The following is a 27476-nucleotide window of genomic DNA, read 5'->3' on the forward strand; positions in this document are numbered from 1 at the left end:
TATAAAATAAAAGCTGATTTGTTACTTTAATTTGTTATTGTGTATGGGAAAATCATTTGACATAGAAGGTATTTTTTGTTTTTTTAAAGTATTATTTTGGGAACTCATATACAATAGGTGAGAGTGTAAGTTTATATGACAACTTGGAGTGCAACTAGGCAGTAGTACCTAGTAAAGTTGAAGATATGTATCCCCTACAGCCTAGTAATTGCAATTCTTGTGCTTCATCAAAGGAGACATGACATGCAGGAGGATGTTCACTGAAGCAGTGTTTGTAATGGCAAGAATTTGGAAACAACTTAAAAGCTTCATGGTAGAAATTTGGCTAAATAAACCATGGTGTGTTCATCAAATGGAATGCTAAACTAAACTAAGTTAAATGAATAAATTAAGCTTCATTTATCACCCTCATGACCTCATCTAAATCCAGTTAGCCCATGAGGCCCCACCTCTAAATACCATCACCTTGAGGGTTAGTGATCCAACATAGGAATTTTGAGGGGACACATTTAGTCCATAACAATAGCTAATAAAAATTATGTTATAAATGAATACCCAATAACATGGAAAGATGTTCATAAAATATTTTTAATGGGGAATAATTGATTGCAAAACAAGTAGGTACAGTAAGTTCCAAACTAGCTAGGTAAAGCAAAAATTTTGTCTATTGATTGAAAAAAGAGTAAAAATATATACATAGTAATGTTAAAATGATTGACTAGCATAGTAGAATTATGGAAATGCCTTTTTTTTATGTTTTATAAATTTTATACAATCAATATATACCAGTTTCATAATAGAAAAATAACCGCAATACATTTTTAGGAGTGGAATTGTTAGGTCAAAAGCTAAGAATTTAAACTTTTAAAAAAATGTTAATAGACATTTCTTGAAATTTCTATGATATTTATGGCCTTATTTATCCCTTTCATTTTGGTAAAAAAACTTTTTCTAATGCTTTGATAGTGACCCTTAATTTTCTTATTTCACAGATGTAACTAACCTTATGCTCTTTTTAAATTTTTGGTCTTATCTTAATCTTACACAGGTCTCTTAGAGGCAGCAGGTTGTTAGATTATAATTTTTTTTTAAATTCAGTTAATGATTTTTGGTATTACTGTATGTTAGTGATTAGAAGCTATGTTTTATTGACGTAGTAACTTAGATGTGTGACCTTGGAGAAGTTACTTAATCTGTGTCTCATGTTTTCTCATCTATAAAATGGAGGTAATATTAATACACACCTAATCAGGCTATTGTAAAGAATAAATGACAAAATACATGTGAAGCACTTAAAAGAGTATCTTGCCAATAGTACAGTGAGTAAATTTTTATTATTATTTTTCCTGTAACAAAGTTTTGCTGTTTTATATGACAGCTTCTACTTAAACAAATATGTATTTAAATACATATAAAACATAAGTGGGATTTTATACATTCTTTTCTTGATTTTTCACTTTACATAATTTGGACATCTTATATCAAAGATAGATCTATATCACTGTTTTAAATGTTTACATAAGCCCGGCCGGGTGTGGCTCAGTGGTTGAGCATTGACCTAGGATCCAGGAGATCACGGTTCGTATTCCGTCAGTGCATATGCCGGAGTTGTGAGCTTGATCCCCAGGAGCCAGCTGATTAATGACAACTCTCTCATCATTGATGTTTCTACCTCTCTCTCCCTCTCCCTTCCTTTCTCTGAAATCAATAAAGATATTTTTTAAAAAAGTTTACATAATATTCCATTATATATACCATGATTTACTAAAGTATTTCCTTATTAATGGGTATAATTTAGGATATTTCTAATTTCTTGATATAAATGTAACTGTGATTAATACCCTTGTGGTTAGAATTCCTCTTTATGGTGCATTCTCAAAAGTGTTCTTAGTGTAAAGAGCACCATGAGTTCCAGAACTTCCTAGAAAGCTTACTTGGGACTGTACTCCAGGATAGTCTGTAAGATGCTGTTCTAGCCACAGTAGCCCTACATTTACGTTGTGTTGTGCCTTTGCTTATGCTCTTTCTTTACTTGTAGTTCCCTCTATTTTCATTTTCCATATGAAGAATGCCTGCTTCTTTGTGATCCTGCTTAAATTTGCCTCCCCTTCCACAACCTAAACGAAACCAAATCCAAAAAAATCACATTTGAAAACCAGAATATTCTTTTTATATATCTTTATTGATTTCAGAGAGAGGAAGGGAGAGAGAGAGATAGCAACGTCAGTGATGAGAGTCATTGATTGGCTGCCTCTTGTACACTCCCTACTGGGGATCGAGCCCGCAACCTGGGTATGTACCCTGACAGGGAATTGAACCTAGATCTCCTAGATCCTAGGTCAGTGCTCAACCGCTGAGCCATGCCTGGCCGGGCCCCAGTAATATATTGCTCACTTTAAAAATCTGTTCCATTCCTGTGTTAGGAGAGCTGACATTGTGATATTGAGGGATTCTTTTATAAAGTATTTATACTCCCCCACCCTCCAAACACACACACACACACACACACACACACACACACACTATGCCTACAAAAAAATTGACAGGTGGAAAAGCTTAAAAAGAGGAATAAATACTTTTTAAGAGCCAGATCCAATTAAAACATTCATGTGAAGGTCCTTACATCTTTCCACTCTCTCTTCCAATTCCTCAGGAAGGTCCTCCAGTGTGCACATGTGACATGTATTGGAGTCAGTCACCTATTGAGCTATTGAGCCCTTCTCTTAAGTCTGAGAGAAGAAATGAAAAGATTACTAAATTCTTTAAGCTTCTTCCACTCAAAATGGAGGAGGCTAACAAAGATACTTACTGGAGAGATATCCATATTATCCAGACCAGAAAAATGGCAATCTGCTGTAATGATTAAGCATATAGCTAGGTCTTGAAGTCAGACTGCCTAAGTTTGAGTCCCAGCTCTGTTACTTAACTGGCTATGTAACCTTGAGCAAATTGTTTAAACTTTCCTAAGACCTAGTCTCCTTATCTGTGACATGGAAATAATACTGCTGCTTATCTCATAAAGTTTCTGTAGGGAGTAAGTGATCATTTAAGGGATTAGTGGCAGTTAGTGTGTTTTCAAAAATGTTGTAGTTATTGTTTTTATAGTTCTCACTGTCATCATTATAATCCTATCCCATTCCAAGGAATAACTATTATTTACCTTCATTGTAGCATTTATGTTGTAACTTTCTATTTCTAGATTTATTTTCCCGCAGACTTTATTTTATTTAATCTTCACTTGCTATTTTTTCTGTTTCTTCAGAGAGAGTGTAAGGGACGGGGAGAGAGAGAGAAAAACATCGATGTGAGAGAGACATCGATTAGTTGCCTCCTGCATGCGCCCCGACCAGGGCCGGGGATCAAGCCTGCAACTGAGGTATGTGCCCATGGCCAGAATTGAAACCGGGACTGAGTCAGCAGGCCGATGCTCTAACCACTGAGAAAACTGGCTAGGGCTATTTTCCCACAGACTTTAAAAGACCTATTTTAAAATTTGTATTCCACTAATGCCTGGTGTTCTTGACACACAGTATATATTTGGGTTAATCTGAATAAAGATTAATGTTTGAGTTTCTCTAAATTAAAGGACCTTTGTACAGAGAACACAGATTTATAAAGTCTGGATAAAACATAAAAAAGCTTTAATGCTGCCTCCTAAGATTGAGTAAAGGAAGAAAGGGATAATTTTGTCAAATATGAAAATTGAAGGTTATGTATTTTTATGACATCAAAGACGGATGGGTAGAATTATTCTGATAGCCTTTGAGCCCTCAAAGAACCTGAGTTCTTCAACCACCACTTCCATTGTCTCAGATAAATGGCCATTGTTTTGGGGCTAACTAACTAGATGTTGTTTTGACTATTTAATATATCCAGGCATTCTGGGACTGGGAACAGATAATCCATTGATCCCTGAAAAATATAAAAGTAAAAAGCCAATCACACGTTTCTATTTTAGATGGAACATTGGCATCTAAACTCAAAACTGCTCTATTATAATTAGATTACACCAACCCATTATGTATGTGAGGCCTATAGATTTCTAATTATGTTAGTCTGGTTACCAAAGAAAGTCTTGCTGCAAGGAGTTATTTATGATGTTTGTTTGAGGCCATGTTAGTAGATTCCAAAAAAGAAATTGTCTCAGGAGCCGCTTACCAAGATTATACTCAAGGAATTTTGGAGAAATAATCTGATGAATAAAACAAGGAATCCTGTTCTTAAAGAGATTTTGCTCATTATAGGAGTTAAGATTTTGATGTAAATTACTGCTACAGGGAGATAGAAAACAAGAAGTGCATGAGGTGCATATAAACTGCTGTGGGAATTTGGAGCAGGGAGAAAGTATTTTTGACGGACAGCATTTATTTGGAAAAAGATCAGGGAAAGTTTAATAGGAGAGATAATATTCGTGGTTGGTGTTGAAGAATGAGGAATATTTTGAACATGTGGCAATGGAGTGTATTGTGAATATCCTATTATGGGCAGGAGTCATTTATGTCTTTTTTGCATAACCTACCTTTTTGCCATATTGATAACAATATTAATCATCATCATAATAACTAACATTTATTAGCCTGCTCTATGCCAGAATCTGTTCTAAGTGCTTTACATTTATTAACTCAGTCCTCACATTATGGTCATCTGGTTGTTTTTTTAAATGAATCTTTACCTGAGGATATGCTTTTATTGATTTTAGAGAGAGAGGAGATAGAAACATTGATGTGAGAGAAAAACATTGATCAGTTGCTTCCCGTATATGCCTCGACCAGGTATCAAACCTGCAACCTAGATATGTGTTCCTACTGGGAATCGAACTGGCAACCTTTGGTGTACAGGACAATGCTCCAACCGACTGAGCCACCTGGCCAGGGCTGGTCATCTGTTTTTTTAAAGGAAATAAGACAAAGTAATTAGCTTTCCCAAGATCACACTAATAATAAATGTAAGTAGCTTGGATTTCAACCTCTGTAATCAGATTCTAGGACCAACTGCAACTGACCATCAAGCTAAATGTTTTTGCTACAATCTTTTTGTTGTTGTTGTTCTCACCCGAGGATATATTTTTTTCATTGATTTTTAGAAAGAGTAGAATGGAGGTAGGGAGGGAGAGAAACATCAATGTGAGAGAGACAATCCGATTGACTGCCTCCCACACAACCCCCCATCAGGCCAGGGATGGAACCCGCAACCCAGGTACATGCCCCTGACCGAGAATTGAACCTGAGACCCTTTGGTGTGTGGGCTGACACTCTGACCATGCTGGTGCTGGTGAGGGCTGTATAATCTCTTTTTTCTTACTTTGTTCCTTCCTGCCAACATTGCTTTTTTTCTTTTAAATTTTTATCAAGGTTATATGTGCATATAGTTTAAAGAGCCAGTCAATATGCACTATAAAACTTGTTAGGACAAACATCAGTACCCCCTTTTTCCCATTAGAAGTTTCTTTAGGGGGAACTTGTTTAGCACTTGCTAGGGCAAGCAAAGTAATAGCTATGTATTTGCTGTGCTCTCCCCCTCATATCTTTCATGCTTGCTTGCTTTACGTTTGCTGTACCTCATCTAGAGGTATAGGATGGGCAGCATTCAGTGCATCTTCATTCTATAAAGAGGTGCCAGCCATGAGTTGTAGTAGTTGCTCAGCTCTTCTAGTCTCTGGCTTTCTTATCAAGAACATCATCACCTTTTCCTTCTCAGCTTTATCTCCCTTCTCACTAACTCAGTACAGGCTACCGTCTTCTCTCATCTGGAATTCTGTGACAGCTTTCTAACAAGTCAGCTTGCCACCTTCCAGTTTATTCTCTATACTACAGCCAGTATAGATCTGATCGGGGCACTACCCTGCTTAAAATCCCTCAGGATAAAAGCCTTGATTTCCAGATTCCTTAAACTGGCTTACAAGGTTCTTCATGGTCATCCTGACTTTCTCCTCAACTTTTGCCATGTCCCATACCCACTCTAAAGTCCAACCATAATTGAACCTCAAATACAGTACTTTTTCCCCTCACCTCTGAGGATACCTGCAGAAGTAAAGATATGAAGATAACTGTCAAATGTGCAGCTTGGCCTCCTGAAAACCAGCAAAGCCACACAATTAGGTTTCCTAGGAAGAATAGGAATGAGGACCTCAAAGAGAGAGAGAGAACTTAGTTTGGCAACTAAAAGGTTGTTCAAGTGTCTAATGCAGTTCTAATAAACAGGCTATCTTGTTACCCCTTTAGCCTCAGGAATTTGTCAATATGGAGCAGAGACATAAGACTTTGACATAGTTGCTATGTCAGGTTCAGATCTGATGTGGCCACCCTGTTGCCTTATAGTAGAATAGTCCTGCTTTCTCTTAGAGAATGGATCTGCTTACTGTGCTATGCTAGAAAATGCTCTGCCACATGTGCAGCCAACTTCCATGTCCCAGCCTTTCCAGTATAATTGTTTTCGGATTCTGCCAAGTAATTCTCTAGGTGCTGTACCTCACTGCATCAGAGGAGGGTCCTACTGTTTTAGTGAGAATTTCCTCTAGTCTCAAACCTCTCTGGGCTCCTGCCACAGCTCTTCTCAAATTCTGCTAGATCCATCTGCATAGTATCTATCAGGAATTCCAAAAAACTTTAGGCATTTTGGAATTTCCCTAATTTCAGTTGTCAGTGCAAGCTTTCCCCTATTTTTCTGTGTCTTTGCTTATTTCATTAAAAATTTATCAGGGCCTAGCGGGAGTTAGACTTCAATCTTAAATAGTCTGTGTACTCAAGTTCTATCAAGTGACTTCTACAAAGAGACTCCTTCATCTTTAATAAAAGGTAAATCATCTTTTACTTAAGGACGAAATTTCATTTTCCCTCATAAAAATGAATAGCTAAGACATGTAAAATTTTTTTAAAAAGCCTAAATGTGTGAAATAAGGGAGGATGATTTAACAGAGCACTTAAAACATGATGAGGTTTTAGGGAACCATTAAAAATGACAGTTGTAAAAACTGAATAAACATGGAAAAGTATTTGCTATTACTTTGAGAGGAAAATGATTTTTCATGGCCTATTTTCTTCTTATACCGAGTGTTTAACTTTGATAGTTACTCCTAATGGGGAGGGGGAGAAGAATAAGGACATCTTGCTAGCCAGTCAGAACAGCTGAGTCAGCTCCTGTGATCATTTGGCTGATCAGATGTCACAGTTAATGCATCCTTATGTTGAAATATTTGACAAATGTAAAAGTGTAATATAATAAACATGCAAATTAATAATTGCAACTATATATTTTAAAAATATATACCATGCCAGTTTGAAAACAGGGCAGTGGGATTACATATGATTCCCATCTTTTAAAGTGTCAACTTTAAAGAAAAAAGGAAATGCTTATTGTATGTGAGAGGTCACACACTTTAATCCTAGATCCTAAAGCAGGAGGGTTGCACACAAGGGAACTAGTTCCCCAAGGCTTTGGAAATTGTTTCATGAGTAGGACAGACTAGAACAAGGCAGGTTAGTCATTCTCTGTCCCTGAGGAACCAGGTCACTGGATGTAGAGCCGGGGTGAATAGGATTATTTCCTGTAATCTCAAGGGTGCCAGTTGTAGATTTGATTCTTTAGCAAAGTCAGAGAAACTCAAGAGCTTAAATAACTCTGTAACTTCAGGGTAAGTGCTTTTGAGGGTAGGCACAGTGTATCATCTTATTTCTGCTTTTTATTTGTAAGGAGCGTGGGGCCAAATGCTCTGCTTGTTGCATTCTCTTTGAGCCCTGACTTCTAGGGTTTTCATGCTGGCTGGAGTCTTAAAGAGCTTGTTTTCAGTAGTGACTATTTTTTTTCTGTATATCTTGCTTTTCTCCTTCTGTTTTTGATACATAATAGTAGTGTGGAATTAGATGATAAGAAGGGATTGTATGTTGTAGCTGGAGCCCCTCCCAGCTTTGATTGTGAAAATACTTTTAAATTAGATTTTAATTAGATAGGTATCTAGTTTTTTGATCAATCTGGTATTTTAAATAAATAAAGGTGATTAGGGACACCTAAGAGCTTTCTGTGTTGAGTCTGAGATTAGATTGGATGACTTTTAACTCTCTGCTTTCAAGCTTTAGTCAGAAGTCCCAGCTTCTTTTCTCTTCTAAAGACTTAGACTTAAAAATCTAGTCCTGGCCCTGGCTAGGTACCTCAGTTGGTTAGAGTGTCATTCCGATACACCAATGTTTTGGGTTCGATCTCTCGTCAGAGCACATACAAGAATCAACCAATGAATTCATAAATAAGTGGAACAACAAATCAATGTTCCTCTCTTTCCCTTTCTTTCTTTCTTTCTTTCTTTCTTTCTTTCTTTCTTTCTTTCTTTCTTTCTTTCTTTCTTTCTTTCTTTCTTTCTTTCTTTCTTTCTTTCTTTCTTTCTTTCTTTCTTTCTTCTTCCTTCCTCCTTCCTTCCTTCCTTCCTTCCTTCCTTCCTTCCTTCCTTCCTTCCTTCCTTCCTTCCTTCCTTCCTTCCTTCCTTCCTTCCTTCCTTCCTTCCTTCCTTCCTTCCTTCCTTCCTTCCTCTCCCCCCCTTCCTCCTTCCCTCCTTTTCTCTCTCTTAAAAAATCCAGTCAATCAATCAATATAGTCCTAACTCTAACCTTGGCTTAATAGGTGCTCAGGAAATGTTGGTTAAATAATTTGTGAAATTTTTCATAGTGCTTTTTTTTCTCTCTTGCAGTTAAAAGAGCCAAATTCCAGGGCTCACCAGGTAAGATCTGCCTTTAATTATTATGTCCCCTCATATTTTCTGTGATTTAAAAGCAATCTTTAAAAAATTTAATTTTATTGAATTAATTTATTGCATTAATTAAATTCACTAAGTTTGTTAAAATATTAATTAAAAATCAGTATGGGGAGATGTTGGTCAAGGGGTTGCAAAGTTTCAGTTATGCAAGATGAATAATTTCTGGAGATCTAATGTACAACACTGTGTATATAGTTAACAAGTATTGTATACTTGTAATTTTCTAAGAGGGTTGGTCTTCAGTGTTCTCAACACACATACACCCTCTCTCACTCACTCAAAATGGTAACTATATGAGGTGGTGATGAATATGTTAATTTGCTTGATTATGGTGATTATTTCACAGTGTATACATATATCAAATCATCAGGTTGTATACACCTTAAAATACACAATTTTAAATTGTCAATTATACCTCAGTAAAGCTGGAAAAAATGCTGTTGTAAAACATTAAAGAAATCAATATCTATATATCTATCTAGTGAAAAGTTAAAGTCCCCTTACTTCTTGACCAACTCAGTTATACTTCCAGAAGTAACTGTTTAGAGGTTTTCGTATATCTTTTCAGATTTTTTTCTGTGTATATTTGTATCTACATTACTAGATTAGCTATACATATTTTTCTTCAATGTGCTTCCCCCCTAGCACATCATGAAAGTCTTTTCTTGTGTGTGTGTGTATACCTGGTTCTTTTTTTTTTTTTTAACTGTTATACAGAATTTTGTTGTAGATTTGTACCCTAGGTCTTTGATTGAATATTTAGGTTACTTCCAATTTCTTGCTATTCTAAGAAGTAAATGTTCTTGTGCATGTATCATTACCTACTTTTGCAAATGTATATGGACACTAGAGCCCAGAAGTAGAATTGCTGGACCAGAGGTATGTATTTTAAAGAAATTTGGTAGCTGCTGCCACACTGCCCTTCTGAAAATTTTTGCTAGATTATACTCAGACAAGAGTATGTGAAGGTTCATTTTCCCAAATCCTTATGAACATTAAATAATATGAAACTTTTTAATCTTTGCCCATCTGAAGGTAGAAAAAAAAAAGGTATCTCCTTATTTTAATACACATTTCCTTATTGTGAATGTCAAGTTAGTCTGATTACTGCTGGGGGAAAGGAAGAGTTCTAGTAATCTGGGGATTATTGGAAAAAAAATGAACATGGTTGGGAAACCAGGAAAACCTGAAAAACCAAACCTTGGGTGCAACAGGAACTAAAACAGGTTCTGAGCTTTCTACTCTCTCCACTGGCTCTGGATTAGGACTTCTCTTTTTTTAAATGAGAATCTGTTGTGTTCTCCTTTCTCTTTCAGCAGGCTTTCTATGCTTGCATACAGCTCATAATGATTCTCCAGTGGAATTTGTATGCCTCTCCTTTAAGCTTTATCACCAAGCACCAGCTGTCACTATTTCTTTGTTTTCCCTATTTAAAATATTTTGAAAGGGAATCATACTGGTCTCACTTTTTGGCCAGCCCATAGATTGGATGCTCTAGAGTGGCATCTGTCCCTGGTCTAATCAGCTACAGGTGGATATGGGGAGTGGAGTACAATATCATATGATATGAAACATAGCTCAGTGGTCTACTGCACTGGTACACTGGATATGGATGGGGAATATATATAAACTACATAATTTTTAATGATACTTAAGAAAAAGAGTTACCTTCTGCTAGAAGTGCATGACAGGGACCATTTTCTTACATCTCTAACATTAGGTGATCATTTTAAGCAATCTTTGCTAGTTTGATGAGTCAAAAATAACTGTCTTCCTTGTTTCACTTTATAAAATTATGAATTATTTGTTATACATAAAAGTGAGTTCTCAATTTAGTGCCTAGGGTGAGTATAGAATGCACTGTGTTAAGCAGTAGGTCAGATCTCTAAGTTTTGAGTTCCAGGCCACCTATGTTTGGTTAGTACTCCACTTATGCTCTCAGGTTAGAGAATTTCCTTTTCCCAACTCTGTGATAACATTTCTGATAAATGAATAGATCAAGCTTGAAATTCACTTACTTTATGAGGGTTTATCCTGAATTCTTATCCCTTTCAACAGCTAGAGTTAACCCTTTCCTCTTCTGTAACCCTTTATCACTTTTTCTCTTATGGTACTTATTTTCCCCCCACATTTAAAGTTACATATCTTTCCTACTAGATCAATTATATGAGTTTTTTTCCAAACTGTAGGTGTGCTATAAAATCACTTTGGTTGGTTATGATTAACATTTTAGTAGATTAAATAAAGTAGAATAGGAAATATCAATGTATCACATCTTGTATTTTATGAAACTTTTGTTCTAGTTTATATGTGTGTCTCCTGGGTCAAATATATTTCTTCTTTTTTAAAAAATATATCTTTATTAATTTCAGAGAGAGGAAGGGAGAAGGAGAGAGAGAGATAGAAACATCAATGATGAGAGAGTTGTTATTGATCGGTTGCCTCCTGCACAACTCCAACTGGGGATGGAGCCCGCAACCAGGGCATGTGCCCTGACTAGAAATCAAACCATGATTTCCTGGATCCTACACCGATGCTCAACAGCTGAGCCACGCTGGGCCAGGCTCAAATATATTTCTTAAATTTGCACAACACTGTTGTAGATTATGGTTTTGAAGGTAATATGTGTTTTATACTTTTTGCAACTCTCCTGTGTTTAGAAAGATGCTACTCTGTACAATATATATGTATTTTCACTGTTTTTTTCTACATTTGATGCTTTAATTTGGATATTATTTAATTCCAAAGGCTTTCTGAGATTGGGTAACAATCTGAGTACTAAGTATTACATCTTTATTTTGCATTTTTTCAAAGATAAATTTAACACATATGTGACCCTGAAAGTGCAGAATGTGAAGAGCACAACTGTAGCAGTTCGTGGTGATCAGCCTTCCTGGGAACAAGATTTTATGTTGTAAGTACTTCGCAGCAGTAGCATACCTACAATATTTGATAATCTTTTTAAGGTAATTACATTGGATTAAACAATTACAGGTCCAAGATTGTGTGTATGTTTAAGATTTATAAAATATGTTAAATATTTTAAAACGTATTTTAATGTATTAGCATATGTTAAATATTATTTTTGAAAACTACAGAATTACAGGAACAAGTGAGGTGTGTGGTAGGTGAATTATATCTGCAGTTTTGTTCTCTTGTGGATTTGTAATCTATTCTTAGAGATGAATTATGAGTGTGAGTAAACTCCCAATTTATGTATGTGAAAATACTACGTAGTTTGTTTTTCCTAGTCGTCAGGATTGATAAAGGTTCAAATTCAGTGCCAGTGCCGTGTGTCTGAGTCCACTCAACAAAAGTCCTGGGGTATACCAAGTCTACCTACCCCTCCCCCCAGATGCCCACAGACCTTTTTGGTAGGGTGGGGTCTCAGGGAGTTGTTAGGATGAGGCCAGCAGAGTTTATCAGGCCCAAACACACCAAGATTTGGCCGTGTGAAGGGAGGCCTCTACACTGGTTGGGTGTGCAAGGGAAAAATGGCCCCTGTCCTAGAGCCACACAACCCAATCTGTCCCAGATTCTGCTGGGAGCCCCAGCTCAGGAGGGCAGGGCCACTGGGAGTTTGGAAGGTGGGGCTAGTGGATCTCCCCTGAAGGGGAGGTGCAGGTCAGGCTTAGGCAAGGTGGGGGGAATACCCCCCCCACACACACACTCCAGAGCCAAACAATTCAGTCTGTGTTACATTCTGTCTAGACCTCCTGGGGAGCCTCACTTGTAGGGCAGGGCTACCAGGGGTGGGGAGAGTGGGGCTAGTAGATCTCCTGTGAGGAGGAGGTGCTGATCAGGTTCATGGGAAAGGGGGGGGAATAGCCCCTGACCCAAAGCCACACAACTCAGTCACTGACACTGTCTGAATCTGCCTGGACCTCTACACCTTGGCCTACCCAGCTGACTCCTCAGCAGGGTGAGAGCTCTGAAGGGTGGGACGACAGAGAGTCCAGAGGGTGGGGCTATTGCATTCTTCCAGGCTGGTGTCATAAGGAGGGGAGTGCTCTAGCCAAGAAAGATGGCCTCTGTGATATGGGAGAGGGACTCAACACAGGGATCCTGGCAGCTCTCCTTTCAGCCCTCTATTTAGGGCCACAAACCCTAGTCTCTCCTCACATGAGTCTAGTTTGCTCTGCCCTCCCTCCGCTGAAGCCCAGGATGAGGGGCTGCAAATGATTTTGTGAATTGGACCTTTAGGAGGGTGCCTGTATGTCAGACTCCTGTCTCTCCTCAGTGCACAGTGGACAGAATCTCTGCTGATTTTCACAACCAGATGTTGTATGGGTGCCTCTTCTTGGCTCTGGTGCTCTGGGCCTGGGAGCTGGCATGGGGTTGAGACCCCAACCTTTGCAGCTGAGAATCTCAGCTACCTCCTGTGGGAGTGGGGCCAGCCTTTTTGTGTCTCCACCCTTCCTACCAGTCTTGATGTGGCTGCTTTTTCTATAAATCCTTGGTTATAAGACTTCTGTTCAGCTAGTCTTCAGTTTGTTATTCAGGTTGATTGCTCTATTTTTTAGCTGTAATTCCAGTTTAGTCCTGGGAGGAGGTGAGTGTAGCATCTACCTACTCTGCCACCGTCTTGGGTCCGTGGTTCTTTTACACATATAGTGTGCAATGTCAGTTGTAAACAGTTTATTCAAATCTCTTCCCTTAGCACTATGTTAGCCGTAACAGTTCTGGCTATGGTATATAAACCTAGCAATTCTACTTTCTTCCAGCTTCCTGTTGACTGTAATAATCACTTACAGTGTTCCCAGCATATGAAACATAGTGATCTTCTGCAGTTTCTCATCAGCATTGCCAGCTTTTCCTTGTGTGTTTTTTTCCAATTTCCCACAGGACTTTCCCTTTCAACCCTGCTATGATGCATGTGAATTTCCTTTCCTGTCTCCCACCTTGACATTCTTTGTGAATTTTGCCCTCTCTCCTTTTACACATGGGTTTTATTAGCTGCTTTCTCTACCTTTCTCTTCCTATCCCTTATCCTTCTACCCTATCCTTTTGTCCCTGGCAACTCATTGGTGGTCTCTTGTCTTCCTTTCTCCTTTTTTCTTCTTTCTAATGTATTATGTGATAGTATCTAATAATTATTTGCTATTTCTCATTATTTGTCTTTAATATTTCTGTATCTTATGCCCAGGACTAGCTTGACTATTTCTTAAGGGCAAAGAAGGCATGTTCACTTATTGTGCACTTACCTAGCCTGGAATCTTGTATACACATATGCGCATACAGTGTTTACTGAGGTAATTAATGGAGAGAAGAAACTTCCCCAGAGCTCTGGGAATGAGGCATAAAAAGAGTTCTCAGACTTCTCTTAGTTGGGCCTGCTGAGCAAACATAAATGAGAAAAGAGGCTTGTAAAAAATATCCTCACTGTTTCAGTCTTACACCCCAGAGTTCCCTGAAGAACAGATTTTCTTTTTTATCTGTTAAAGACCTCTGGCTATTTATTTTATCCATGGGCTTGAGGTGCTCCTTAAGAGTCGCCTTGGGATTATTATATATGTATCCTCAAGTAGTTTTTCTTTTTCATATTCAAAAGGTATGAGTTGTTACATATATTTTCCAAGGCTAATAGATTAATCAGGCTGCGTGAAACTATGTGAGAAAATGCTTAGGTCCCCTCCACACCCACCCCGCTGTGAACACCCTAACTTAGTGGCTGGGTTTAGTTACCTGCTTTTGCACAGGTCTCACAATAGCTTGGAACTTTTTAGAGACAGGAACTGGGTCCTATATTGTGTGTCTTCCCCAAAGTACCAAGCCATATGTATGTCCTCAGGAAACATTAAGTAAATAAACAAATGAGCCTATTATTACATTCTGTGTTTTATTGTATTTATGTGAAGTTTTTCTTTGCTTTACTCATTTTCAACACACTTGATATGAATTCTATGGCTATAATACCACAACCCAAAGTTGTGAATCTGAGAACATTTATCTTAATAGTGCAACAGAGAATCCAAGCTTTTCTCTAAGGTGTTAACTTGACACTTCTACATGTGATAAATAGATGTAGTTTTCCTGAGAATGCCTTTTTGCTTTTTCTGCTGGAATTGATCTTTTCTCATCTTTCTTGCATTTCCTCTCAAATAAGCTTGTGTTTCAGTAAGAGCTTTCTGGAGAATGTTTTTAGCATAACCTTAAGTGTTTGCATGCTTCACCTTAAGGCTATAATTAAGTTTGAGTTAGCCCTTCCAAGCTGATATTCCACCAATACATGACATTGCTTTTGCTTAGTGGTTATCTGGCTCTTTCTGGAATGATGTCTTTTCAGAATTTTCCTAATTATTATTACAGGGAAGTAATTTTTTATCATTATCCTGTAGTAATAATTTTGTTAATAAGTGGCAGTGCCTACTTTAACTGATAATGACTAATGGGTTCTCCAGGGGCTACGTGGTGTGAACTGGCACACTCTAGTGTCCTTCACCTGTCTCTGACCGCATGTTCCCATTGAACTTCGATGTTCTCGGATGTTTTTACTTCTGCTTAGACTACATTTTATAAATCTTCTAAAGAAGCTTTGCATTTTTCTAAGTTTCCTGTATACAGTCCATAGGTATAAGTTGTGGGCAGTGTTAGTTATAACAAAAAACTTTAAAGACTATTGCCCAAGAGTGGAGAGTGGAGGCAGGCAGCCCTTGTAGTAATGCCCAAATTGCTTGGCTTTACTTTTTTTTTTAAATGAAACTTCATTAATCTAATCATGATTGTACCTCCAAAGGAGAGTGAACAGACTTTGACAAAGACATTTTTCTATAGATACCTTATAGGTTTCTAGGAACCTAAACAATGGGTGCAGCATTCTGGGGCATTTTGATTTTCCCTGCTGACAGAATCCTGGTGATAAAGTATTCAAAGTTTAGCAAAACAGGAGATGTAGCTGTTTCCTTCATATTATCTGGCTTTCTTTAAAGGACTTTCTTCTTTTCTTTAGTGAGATTAGTCGCCTGGACCTGGGTCTAAGTGTGGAGGTATGGAACAAAGGACTGATCTGGGACACGATGGTGGGTACTTTGTGGATTGCACTGAAGACTATTCGACAGTCGGATCAGGTCAGTCCTTGCACTGCTCAGTTATAGGTATGGTTCTAACCCTTGCTTCTCCCCACTCTAGCTCCATTCAACTAATATTCACCCATACATCTCAGATTGCTTTGTCCCCTTGCTAATTAGAGAGCATTCAACCAGCTTATTCTTCACCTTACCTAGAGGTTCATGAGATTTTATTTAGGTCTGGTCTTCCCTCCTCTGCCCTATGAGTGAACTCAGAGGTACTAGAACACCTCTTTAAACTTATCAAGTAGGCAGCTTTTCTGAGTTCTGTGTGTGTGTATGTGAGAGAGAGGGAGAGGGAGAGAGGGAGATATATCAGGAGGGGGAAGGAGGGAAGAGAGAGTTGAGTGTGTGACTGATTTAGGGTACCTGTGGTTTCTACCTTCCCCCTAAGATACTTTCCTGGGAGGAATCCTATTAAAATTCCTCAGCCACCTGACTGGGTTCTGTTCTCTGCTCCAGGTCCTGTTCTGCTTTTTTTTCTTTGCCTCACCAATGCCGAGGAAACTGGTTTCAGTCTTCCTTCTTCTACATGTAATCCTAAGAGTTTAAGGAACTACCAGGCGTGGCAATTGGTATTCACATTGTCTCTATACATTATTTTCAAGACTGAACTCCCATTCTACTTTCTTAGATTAGAACTTAGCGTGATTTCCCCATAGACACTCACTTTGAACCTGGACGGTATCTATAGCATTCCCTTTAGCTTTTACATGAACTATGAGTTTTCTCTGGGAGGGGGATGGTGAATTTCTAAATTTCTTTTAGTTTTGGTTAAGTGTGTACTCCCCCAGGCAGTTCATTTTCATTGTAGCCCCAGTTCAAGTCTATTTAACTAGCAATGTTAGTAGCTCTTTACTGATTAGAAACAGCAACACATGAAGTGACACAGTCATTAAGAATTGTGCAGATAAAATATTGATGCATGGAGATGCTTGGTTTTTCAGTTTGGTACTCCAGAAATTCTATCCTCAGTGGGCTTGCAGAGAGCTGAGCACAGTGAAAGCTGCTGTCCCACCAAAGAGGGATAACAGAAACCACATGCAGGAGAGGCAGGTGGTGACTAGTGTGTTTGCCTCATCAGGATGTGAGTGGCCCTCAAAAGCTCTCCAACAAGGAAACGCAGAGAAAAACACCTGGCTCTTAAACCAAGAAGGGAGTCATGAAAAAGTGAAGTTTAATCTTAGATTTCTGTTTTCTAGGAAGGGCCCGGGGAGTGGTCTACATTGGAGGCAGAGACATTAATGAAAGATGATGAAATCTGTGGAACTAAAAACCCAACACCCCATAAAATTTTGCTTGATACAAGATTTGAGTTGCCTTTTGGTGAGTCTATTTGATTAGATTTTGAAAGCCATTTAATACTTTTTACCATATTGTTTAAAATTGTTTGCTATTTGTTTCATTATTGTCTTTTGTCTTATCAGCCATCTCCTTTGAGGGCATTCTTGTCTTCTTCCTCTCTATTCCCTGTAATGCCTGGCCCAGGGATGGTGCACAGTAGATGCTAGAATGGTGTTAAGTAGAGAACCTACGCTAAAAACATTCTCTTTATGTCATTTAGTTTTCTGTAACTGTTTAGTACAACTTATGAAATGCCTACTTGTTAGGGAACATGAATAATTTATTCTTTTGATAATATTTTGACATTCATTGTCTTGAAGCGAATGTATATCTTTGATCAGTTAATTTCAACAATGAAGTAGCACTAACAAATGGAATAGTAATTTAAAAGTTTCTTAAAACCTCAACTACTGGAGATGTTTTTCACATGTTGATATGTTTCTTTTTTACCATATATACAGTTTTCTTATAAAATGATACTGTTTAAAAAGTAATTTTATTGATTTTTTAGAGAGAGAGAAAGAGAGAGAGAGACAGAGACATTGATGCGAGAGCAGAACATTGATTGTCTGCCTTCCACACTCACCCTACTGGGAATTGAGCCCACAACCCTGGCATGTGCCCTAACCGGGAATCGAACCAGCAACCTTTCAGTGCACAGGGCAATGCCCAACCAACTGAGCCACACCAGTCAGAGATACTTTTTTTATTTTAGAGAGAGAGGAAAGGGGGGGGAGGGAGAGAAAGAAACATCTATGTGAGAAAGAAACATTGGTCAGTTGCCTCTTGTATGCACACTGACTGGAGATTGAACTTGCAACCTGGGTATGTGCCCTAACCAGGAGTCGAACCTGTGACCTTTCTGTGTACAGGATGATGCTCCAACCAAGTGAGGGAAGGAGGTGAAGTTTTGGACAGGAAGATGTATCTGTTTAAATGTCTTCAAAGTTGGTCTCATCCATATATTGCCTCATTTCTCTTTCGTGCTGTATACATGGATATATCTGATGTTTTTAAGATGAGTTTTGTTTTTGGGGAAGTTGTAATAGTTAATCTTAAATATATAGAAATGAGGATATACTATTCTTTTTCTTTTTCTTTTATTGTGGTAAAATACACATAACATAAAATTAACCATCTCAACCATTTTTAAGTATACAGTTCAGTGATGTTAATACATTCATAATGTTGTGAACCATCATCATCATTCATATCCATAGCTCTGTTTTCATCTTGTAAAACTGAAAACTCTATACTCATTGAAAAATAACTTCCAGTCTCCTCTCCCCTCCGCCTCTGGCAACCACCATTCTTTCTATCTATGATTTTTGATTAAGTATCTCATATAAATGGAATCATATAGTATTTGTCTTTTTATAAATGGTTTATTTCTCTTAGCATAATGTCCTCAAGGTTCATCCATGTTGTAGCATATGTCAGTGTTTCTTTCCTTTTAAGGCTGAATAATATTCCATTGTATGTATATACTATATTTTGCTTATCCACTCATTCATTGGTGGACACTTGGATTGCATCCACATTTTAGCTACTGTGAATAATGCTGCTGTGAACATGGGTGTGTAGATATCTCTGAGATTCTGCTTTCAGTTCTTTTGGTTATATTATTGCCTAGAAGTGGAATTTCTGCATTATATGGTAATTCTACTTTCAATTTTTAAAATATTACAATACTGTATTTTTGGCGTGTGTGTGTGTGTTTTTAATCCTCACCTGAGGATATTTTTTCATTGTTTTTTAGAGAGAGTAGAAGGGAGAGAGAGAGAGAGGCGGAGAGAAACATCGATGTGAGAGAAACACATCAATTGGTTGCCTCCTGCACAAGCCTCGACCAGGGCCAGGGATCGAGCCTGCAACCAGGTGCGTGCCCTTGGCCAGAATTGAACGTGGGATCCTTCAGTCCGCAGGCTGATGCTCTAACCAGTGAGCAAAACTGGCTAGGGCTTGAGTTAATTTTTTTATCTGGTGTTAGGTAAGGGTCCAATTTCATTCTTTTGCATATGGATATTCAGTTTTTCCATAATCATTTGTTGAAAAGACTCTTTCCCCCATTGAACATACCCTTGTCAAAAAATCATTTGACCATATATATATATATATATATATATGAGGGTTTATTTCTCTTGGCTCTTTATTCTATTAATCTATATATCTGCCTTTATGTCAGTACCACACCGTTTTGTTTTGTTTTCACTTAAAAATATTTTTTTAAAGCTATAATTGACATTTAACACCATGAAAATTTAAGGTGTATAATGTGCTGATTTGATACATATTTATATATTGCAAAATGATTACCACCATAGCATTAGCTGATACCTCTATCATGTCACATAATTATAGTACCACACTGTTTTTGATTACCATAGCTTTGTAGTAAGTTTTGGAATTAGGAAATGTGAATCCTTCAACTTTGTTCTTACTTTTCAAGATTGTTTTGGCTATTTGGGATCTGTTGAAATTCCATATTAATTTCAGGATGGGGTTTCTATTTCTGAAAAAAACATTGGGATTTTTATAGTGATCACATTGGATCTGTAGATCACTTTGGGTAGTATTGACATCTTAACAACATTAAGTCTTCTGATCCAGTGGGAATAATAGAACATTATTTTGTTTTTATAAAGATTCAAGATAATGTTCATAGCAAGAATGAAGCCACCAGTAAAATTAGTCCATTGCTATTACCTTTCTGATTTTGGTCATTTCATTGAACAAAGTATTATTGACCCATGACTTAATTATTAACCTAGTAGTGTGGTTTCTTTTTCATGGTAGATATCCCAGAGGAGGAAGCCAGATATTGGACCTACAAATTGGAGCAAATCAATGCCTTGGGTGCTGACAATGAGGTAGGAACTGCCTTATTTGCAATATGGAGAGATAGAGAAAATCTTTTTATAGGACACTTTAAAATTTTTCAACAGAGGGACCCATGAGCATGTTGAAGAATGAAAGAATTTGAACTATGTTAAAGATAAAAGGCAGCTGGAAGAGTGCCTGACATTTCATTAGAACTACTTTTCTCTTCCTCTTCTTGTCATTGTCCCCCAGAAGTGGCTGAAGTGATAGTAATCTAGCTCTAGATTGTTGAGGAAGGAGCTTATGCTAGAGAAACTGTCCACTTGTTACACAGATGAACAAAAGGCATTTCTTCTGCTCGTTCCCAGATTTTTGGATATGTATCCTTATTTGTGTGCTCTTTTAAGGGATGTTAAGACCATTGCATTGCTTGGTCTTGCTGTCATAACTTCTCTCCAGAAATGGGTCTGTTGCACAAAAGAGAACACAACTCAACCGGGTCTTCAGGAATAGGGAATGTTCTTGATATTGGTGGTGGAGGGAAAAGATAAGTTATTTTACTTTTTGGACACGCTGGGGGCCAGTGATTTTCAACTAGGGTGCTGCAATAATTTTAAAATATGCAGTAGCTTACTATTTAGTCAGGGGCATTGTTGAATAAAAAGTGACAACAGCCAACACAACAATAGGTGTCTGGAGTGAATGAATAAAAATTATACCTTTTTTTTTGTGTGTCATATCTGCAAAAAATATACTTTTTGGTGTGCCACAGAATTTTAGTAATTAGTTTATGTGTGCCATGAGATGAAAAAGACTGAAAATTGCTGGTGGGGGTTATTAGAAAATTGGTCTGAATATAAGGTAGAATTTGGAGTGCCAGGGGATATTGTGGTGGAAATGTCTGGTAAACAACTTCATGAGAGAATCTGAAGCTCAGGGTTGGATAGGGTGGGAAGTTATGTAGTCATAGAGTTTAGATTCATCAACATAATGGTAGCAATTGAAGTCAGGAATGGAAGAGCTCACTCAGGTAGAGTATGTAGGAAGAGTATTAAAGAAGAACAAAGACAACACCTTGGGAAACATCAAAGATGGAATCTTTAGAAACAAAAGATACTGAGGAAGAGCTGCCTGAAAGAGAAAGAAAGAGAACCAGAAAAAATTTACAGAACAACAATAAAAAAGTTTTAAGGCAGATATTCTTTTTTAAATTTAATTTTTAAATTTATTAATTGATTTGAGAGAGAGGAAGTCAGAGAGAGAGAGAGAGAGATAGAGAGAGAAGCATCGACCTGTTGTTCCACTTATTTATGCATTCATTGATTGATTCTTATATGTGCCCTGACCAGGGATTGAACCCACAAACTTGGTGTATTGGGACAATGCTCTAACCAACTGAGCTTCCCGGCCAAGGCAAGGCAGAAATTCTTGATAGTGTTAAATGTTACCAAGAACAAAGAAGATCAGTAATGAAATGGAACCATTGGATTTGCCAGTTAATGATCAGTATCCATATATTAGTATAGGAAGCCAAAACGTAATGGTCTGAGAGTGCATTAGTTTCCTTTGGCTGCCCTAACAAAGTACTATGAACTGGTTATCTTATAGCAACAGAAATTTATCCTCTCATAGCTCTGGAAGCTAGAATTTTGAAATCAAGGTGTTGTCAGGGTCAGTTCCTTCTGAAGGCTCTGAGGAAGAAATTGCCCTGTGCTTCTCTTCTACCTTCAGGTGGTCCCCACCAATTCTTGCTGTTTCTTGGCTTGTAGACACATCATTCCACTTGCTATCACCTGTCTCCCTGTGTGTCTCTGTCTGTCCTCACAATATGTTACTTGCTCTTTGTCTGTGTCCAAGTTTCCATTCATCTTGTAAGGACACCAGTCATTGGATTAATTTGATTACATCTGCAGGGAGATCACATTCACAGGTACTGGGGATTAGGACTTCAACATACCTTTTTGAGGGACAAAATTCAACCCACAAGAAGTTATATCAAAGATGAAGAAATGTAGTTGGGGGCAAGCACAAACTACTCTTTTCAGGATTTTCCCTTACCTCACCTAAATCCTTAGTAGGCTTTTTGTAATTAAGTTGTATAATTCTCCTCATGGTCAAGCCAGCACCCCAACTTTTCTTCTTTGTTGAAAGCTTCAGTCTGTCTTCTCCCCTAGATAAGTGTCAAAATCCACTCTAGCCTTTCATCCACTTTACCCTTTGGTTTTCTGTTTTCCCAAAGCTTGGCTGTGGAGTAGTGTACAGCTTTCTAAACTCTCATTTTCTTTGTTTTCCTAGTAAAGGAACATATTGAACTTGACCTTGTCACTGCAGAATCAGATGAAGGGATTAAAACAATAAAAAAACAAATGTAATTTATACAAATTTTATAAGTTCTAAAAATGAAGGTTCTTGGTCTGTGGTTCTCAACTCCCTCTTAAAATGTTGCTGTTTTTATTCTAGGATGTGGAGTTCACTAAGTTTACTTTCCTTCCTGTATCAACCTGTTGTTTTTTAACAGCTTTGTTGAAATATAGTTTACATATTATACAGTTCACATGTGTATTTAAAGTATATAATTTTGTGGCTTACAGTATGTTCGCAAGCTGTATATCCATCATAGTTAATTTTAGAGCATTTTCATTACCCCATAAAGAAACCCTGTGCCGGTAGCTATTACACTCCAATTCCCTCATCCACCTCAGTCCTAGGCAACCACTAATCTATTTCTGTCTCTATACATTTTCTTATTCTAGATGTTTCATATAAATAGCATTATATGATACGTAGTTCTTTGTGACTGTCTTCCTTCACTTAGCATATTATTTTCAGTTTCTTCTGTGTGGTAGCATGTATCATTACTTTATTCTTTTTTATTACCAAATAATATTCCATTGGTGGTTATACTGCATTTTATTTACTCATTCACTAGTTCATAGACAGTTGGGTTGTTTTCACTTTTTGACTATTATGGATAATACTGCTGTGAACATTCATGTACAGGTTTTTGTTTGGACATATGTTTTCAGTTCTCTTGGATGTATACCTGGGAATGGACTTGCTGGATCAGATGGTAACATGTTTAACTATTTTAGAAACTATCAGACTGTTTTCCAAAGTGGCTGTTCCATTTTATATTCCCACTAACAATATATGAGAGTTTCAATTTCTCCATATTCTTTCCAACACTTGCTACCTGTACTTTTGATTCTAGCCATCATAGTGGGTGTGAAGTGGTATCTCATTGTGATTGCCACTTTGTTGGAGAACTTTTTTGTTGGAATTTTTGAACATGCAAAATATATAGAATTACTCTTCCCTGTTTTTTTGCTGGAGTATTTTAAAACTAGTCCCAGACATTGTCTTGTCTCACCCATACATGTATAAATAAAATACATCAGTATACATGTTTAACAGGTAATACCTAGATCCAACCTCTTGAAATGCCTTTCTCCACTAACACCGCTATGTAAACCACCATCAACTTTTGTCTGGATAATTGCAATAATAAGTCTGTTTCCCTTATCGTTCCCTACAGTTTATCTTACACAGCAGTCAGAGTGATTTTTTTAATTTGAATTTTAAAAATGTTTTTATTGATTTATTTTTATTTTTTTTTAGAGAGAGAGGGGAAGAGAGAGGGAGAGAGAGAGATAAATTGATGAGAGAGAAACATTGATTGGCTGCCTCCTGCACTCCCCCGACTGGGGATCGAGCCCACAACCTGGGCATGTGCCCTGACCAGGAATTGAACCCCAATCGCCTGGATCCTAGGTCGATGCTCAACCACTGAGCCACACCTGGCCGGGCCACATTATGTTTTCTCAATCCTCCAGTGAGATGTGAACCAAACTATTCTGTCTTCCAAACTTTATGAACATGTGTTAATTTGTTTATGCCTTTTTCTTTTTTGTTTTGACTTTCCCAATCTTGCCCATCCTCAAAAGTTGAATTGAATTATGCTCCACTTTATAGATAATTTTTTATGGCTTCAGTACTCTGTATTTGTTTTTTGGGTTGGGTTGGGAAGGCTAGAGTGTAAGTGAGAAGGGGACTTTGGTAGATTTCAGATGTTGCATTACATGCTTAAATAAGTAATTTCACTTATTTCCTTCTTGCGAGGAAAGAAGCACTATTACTTTTTTTTTAACATCAGAAAACTCAGTCTCAGAGAGGTTTTCAGTTCATCACTCAGGTGGGGAGGTCTATACTTTATCCATAAGGAAACTTAGAGGACTGAATTTTCTAAGTCCTCTGAGGCTTCTCTAAAACTCAGCCTTCTCTGTCCTGGCTGGGTGGCTCAGTTGGTTGGAGCATTGTCCTGTACACTAAGGTTGTGGGTTTGATTCCTGGTCAGGGCACATACCTAGGTTGTGGGTTCAATTTCCTGTTGGGGTGTGTATGGGAGGCAACCAATTAGTGTTTGTCTCCTTCTCTCTCTCCCTTCTTTGTTTCTAAAAATCAATAAACATATCCTTGGGTGAGGGTTAAAAAATACGTTAAAAAAAAAAGAAAAAGACTAAGCCTTCTACAGCTGCTCCGCAGATGCCCTTGGTCAGAACAGTCTCTACTATCCTGGTTTAGTCTGTTGCATTGAACCGGTTCTGGATCTGATATTCTGGCCATTAACATCAGGATCACACAGGGAAATCAGCAGCAGGATCATCTGTTTCTTTTCAATAAAAAATATGATTCTTGTCAAGCACTAAACCTTTTTACAGGTACCTGTGATTCCCCCCCCCCCTTTACTTGGGCCTCTTATTATATGTGTTTTTTCTTCTTTCTGCTTCTAGTATTCTATTCAAGAAGAAAGCCAGAGGAAGCCATTGCCCAGTGCTGCCGCCCAGTGTTGTAAGTGAGAAACTTGTCTCTGAATCTCTTTTTTGAATCACAGCTTTCTGTGAGTTCTCCAAATGTGGCTTATTTTTAATCGGGGAGGATGGAATCGTGGTGTGTGTAAACGGGAGATATTTCAGAGCGCACCTATTCAGACTCATACCGCTAATGGCTCTCTGCCCGTTAGCTTTAGGAAGAGATCTTTTGATTTTGTGTGGCTGTAGGCAGAGCAGTGGTGCTCATCCTTTCTCCCCATTTGCCAGCTTTTACCCTTGGAGGAATTATTTTACTCTTTCTATACCCATTTACCTGTTATTATTCTTTAGGGCTCTGTTTAAATGTCACTAACTCTGGGAAATCTTTCTGCCACTTTTTCCTGCCCCTAAGTCTAGCTAGGTGTCTCTCCTCTGCTTCCGTAGTACCCTGTGCATACATTCATCACATAACCTATTATGTATTATAATCTATGTATATTTCTTTGACAAGAACACAAAGTTTTTAAAGGCATAGACATTCTTCCTTTTGTATTCCTAGCATCTGGCTCAATACCTGATGCATAGTATAGTATGCCTCAATAAAGTTTAATAAATGGTTGAGTGAGAGAACTTGTCATCTCTCCTGGGATTAATTTATCCAGACCAAACAGATTTCTTCTTCTTCTTTTTTTAAAAAAATATGTCTTTATTGATTTCAGAGAGAGAAAGGGAGAGGGAGAAAGAGAGAGAGAAACATCAATGATGAGAATCATTGATCAACTTCTTCGTGCATGCCCCTTACTGGGGATTGAGCTGGCAACCCGGGCATGTGCCTTGACTGGGAATCGAACCTCTATCTCCTGCATCATAGGTTGATGCTCAACCTCTGAGCCACACCGGCTGGGCAGATGACATTTATTTTGATTGTTAACAGAGACACTGTACTAGAGATGTTGAGCATTGTTAAGGAGAGTTATTTAAGTGGAACTTAAGAATGGGTCCCAACTATGTAAGGGAGGATAAGGAACATTACTGAGTAATTACTATTTGTCTAGCACATGGTAGTTAAATGCAACATACACAGTTTTCAGTATTTATGCAAATCTGAGAGGTAAGTGGTGTTACTCTTTACTTTGTGTAGATGACAAACAGAAGTATAGAAAAGTTAACCAACCTAATATTATACAGCTAGTAAGTGATGGCTTTGAACCTGGGTTTATTTGGTTCTAAAGTTCAAACCATTTCCAATACACCTACATGGAGTATAAGTGTAGGACATTCCAGCTTCAGAAAATGGGGGACATAGAGCTCATTCCTCTCTCTATCTCCCAAGTATGGCAAGCATAGGAACTGTGACAATCCCTGTTTGCCAATAACAAAGGCTTTGTTTTGGGGGACTGGTTAACAGTGAGGTTTGTTATTTATTTCATGTCATATTATAGAGGTTTTTGAAAACCAGGAGGATAAATACACTTTTTAAAAAAAAATGTATCTTTATTATTGAAAGTATTACAAATGTCCCCTTTTTTCCACCGTTGATCCCCTCTACCCTGTACACTTCCCCGCAGGCCTTCACCCTACTATTGTCTGTGTCCATGGGTTATGCATATATGCATGTAAATTCTTATGTTAATGTCTCCCCACCTACCCACCTATCCACCTACCCACCTACCCCCGCCTTCCCTCTGAGATTCATCAGTCTGTTCCATGCTTCTATGTCTCTGGATCTATTTTGTTCATTGGTTTATTTTCATTAGATTCCACATATGAGTGAGATCATGTGATACTTGTCTTTCTCTGACTGGCTTATTTCGCTTAGCATAATATTCTCCAGGTCCCATCATGCTGTCACAAAGGGTAAGGGATCCTTCTTTTTTACAGCTGTGTAGTATTCCATGATGTAAATGTCCAAGAAGATGCTTAATATGACTTCAGTCTTCTTGAACTTGTAGAGACTTGTTTTGTGTCCTAAGATTTGGTTTCTCTTTGAGAACGTCCCATGTGCACTTGAGAATGCCTATTCTGCAGCTTTGGAATGGAATGTCCTGTAAATGTCAATTAAATCCATCTGATCTAGTGTATCATTTAGAGTCACGGTTTCCTTATTGATTTTTTGTCTGGAAGACCTATCCAGTAAAGTCAGTGGGGTGTTAAAGTCCCCTACTATGACTGTATTGCTGTCAGTATCTCTTTTGAAGTCCTTCAGAAGTGTTTTTTCCCCCCAGCTTGTATGAGTCTTTTGTTCTTGAGGTGAGCACTCTTTTATAAAGAGTTAGCTGTTGTAAATTATTGAAAGGGTAATGATGTGATTAGAAGGTGGATTTAGGAAAATTAGTCTAGTTGCCATCTACTGAGTAGATTGAATGGGACAGAGATTAGAAGGTTGTGATCCAGCCAAAAATCTGTAATAACTCAGGCATGAGGTAATAAGTTCCTTGATAAGTACAGTGAGACCTATAAGGAAGGGGCAAAAGGAGGGAGACTTCAGTGGGATTAACTACTAAGCTTGTTGACAGGTTGGATGTGGGAGATAAAGTAGAGAGGACTTTTAGGAATGGTCCTGTGGTTTCTTGTTTCAAGTGTCTGGAGTTCAGGGGTTTTGGACTTGAGGTGTACTTGGTATGTTAACATAACTAATGAGAGCTTATAACATTGTAAATACAATGTCATTGCCAGTGGAGACTCTAGTTTTCATAG

General features: G+C 37.9%; 1 protein-coding gene across 4 annotated transcripts in view; it reads left to right on the forward strand.

Annotated features, from left to right (window-relative positions):
* The window catches only part of UNC13B (unc-13 homolog B), a 144701-nt gene that overhangs the window by 19867 nt on the left and 97358 nt on the right, over positions 1 to 27476 (forward strand). For all 4 annotated transcript variants that reach the window (XM_016222928.2, XM_016222930.2, XM_016222929.2 and 1 more), the window contains exons 2-7: positions 8675 to 8704; positions 11555 to 11654; positions 15690 to 15807; positions 17010 to 17133; positions 19948 to 20021; positions 24762 to 24819. In XM_016222928.2, the coding sequence (XP_016078414.1) occupies positions 8675 to 8704; positions 11555 to 11654; positions 15690 to 15807; positions 17010 to 17133; positions 19948 to 20021; positions 24762 to 24819 (504 nt within the window). The remainder of the gene's footprint in view (positions 1 to 8674; positions 8705 to 11554; positions 11655 to 15689; positions 15808 to 17009; positions 17134 to 19947; positions 20022 to 24761; positions 24820 to 27476) is intronic.

This window comes from Miniopterus natalensis, chromosome 12 (assembly GCF_054644295.1).
Source record: "Miniopterus natalensis isolate mMinNat1 chromosome 12, mMinNat1.hap1, whole genome shotgun sequence".
Taxonomy (NCBI): domain Eukaryota; kingdom Metazoa; phylum Chordata; class Mammalia; order Chiroptera; family Miniopteridae; genus Miniopterus; species Miniopterus natalensis.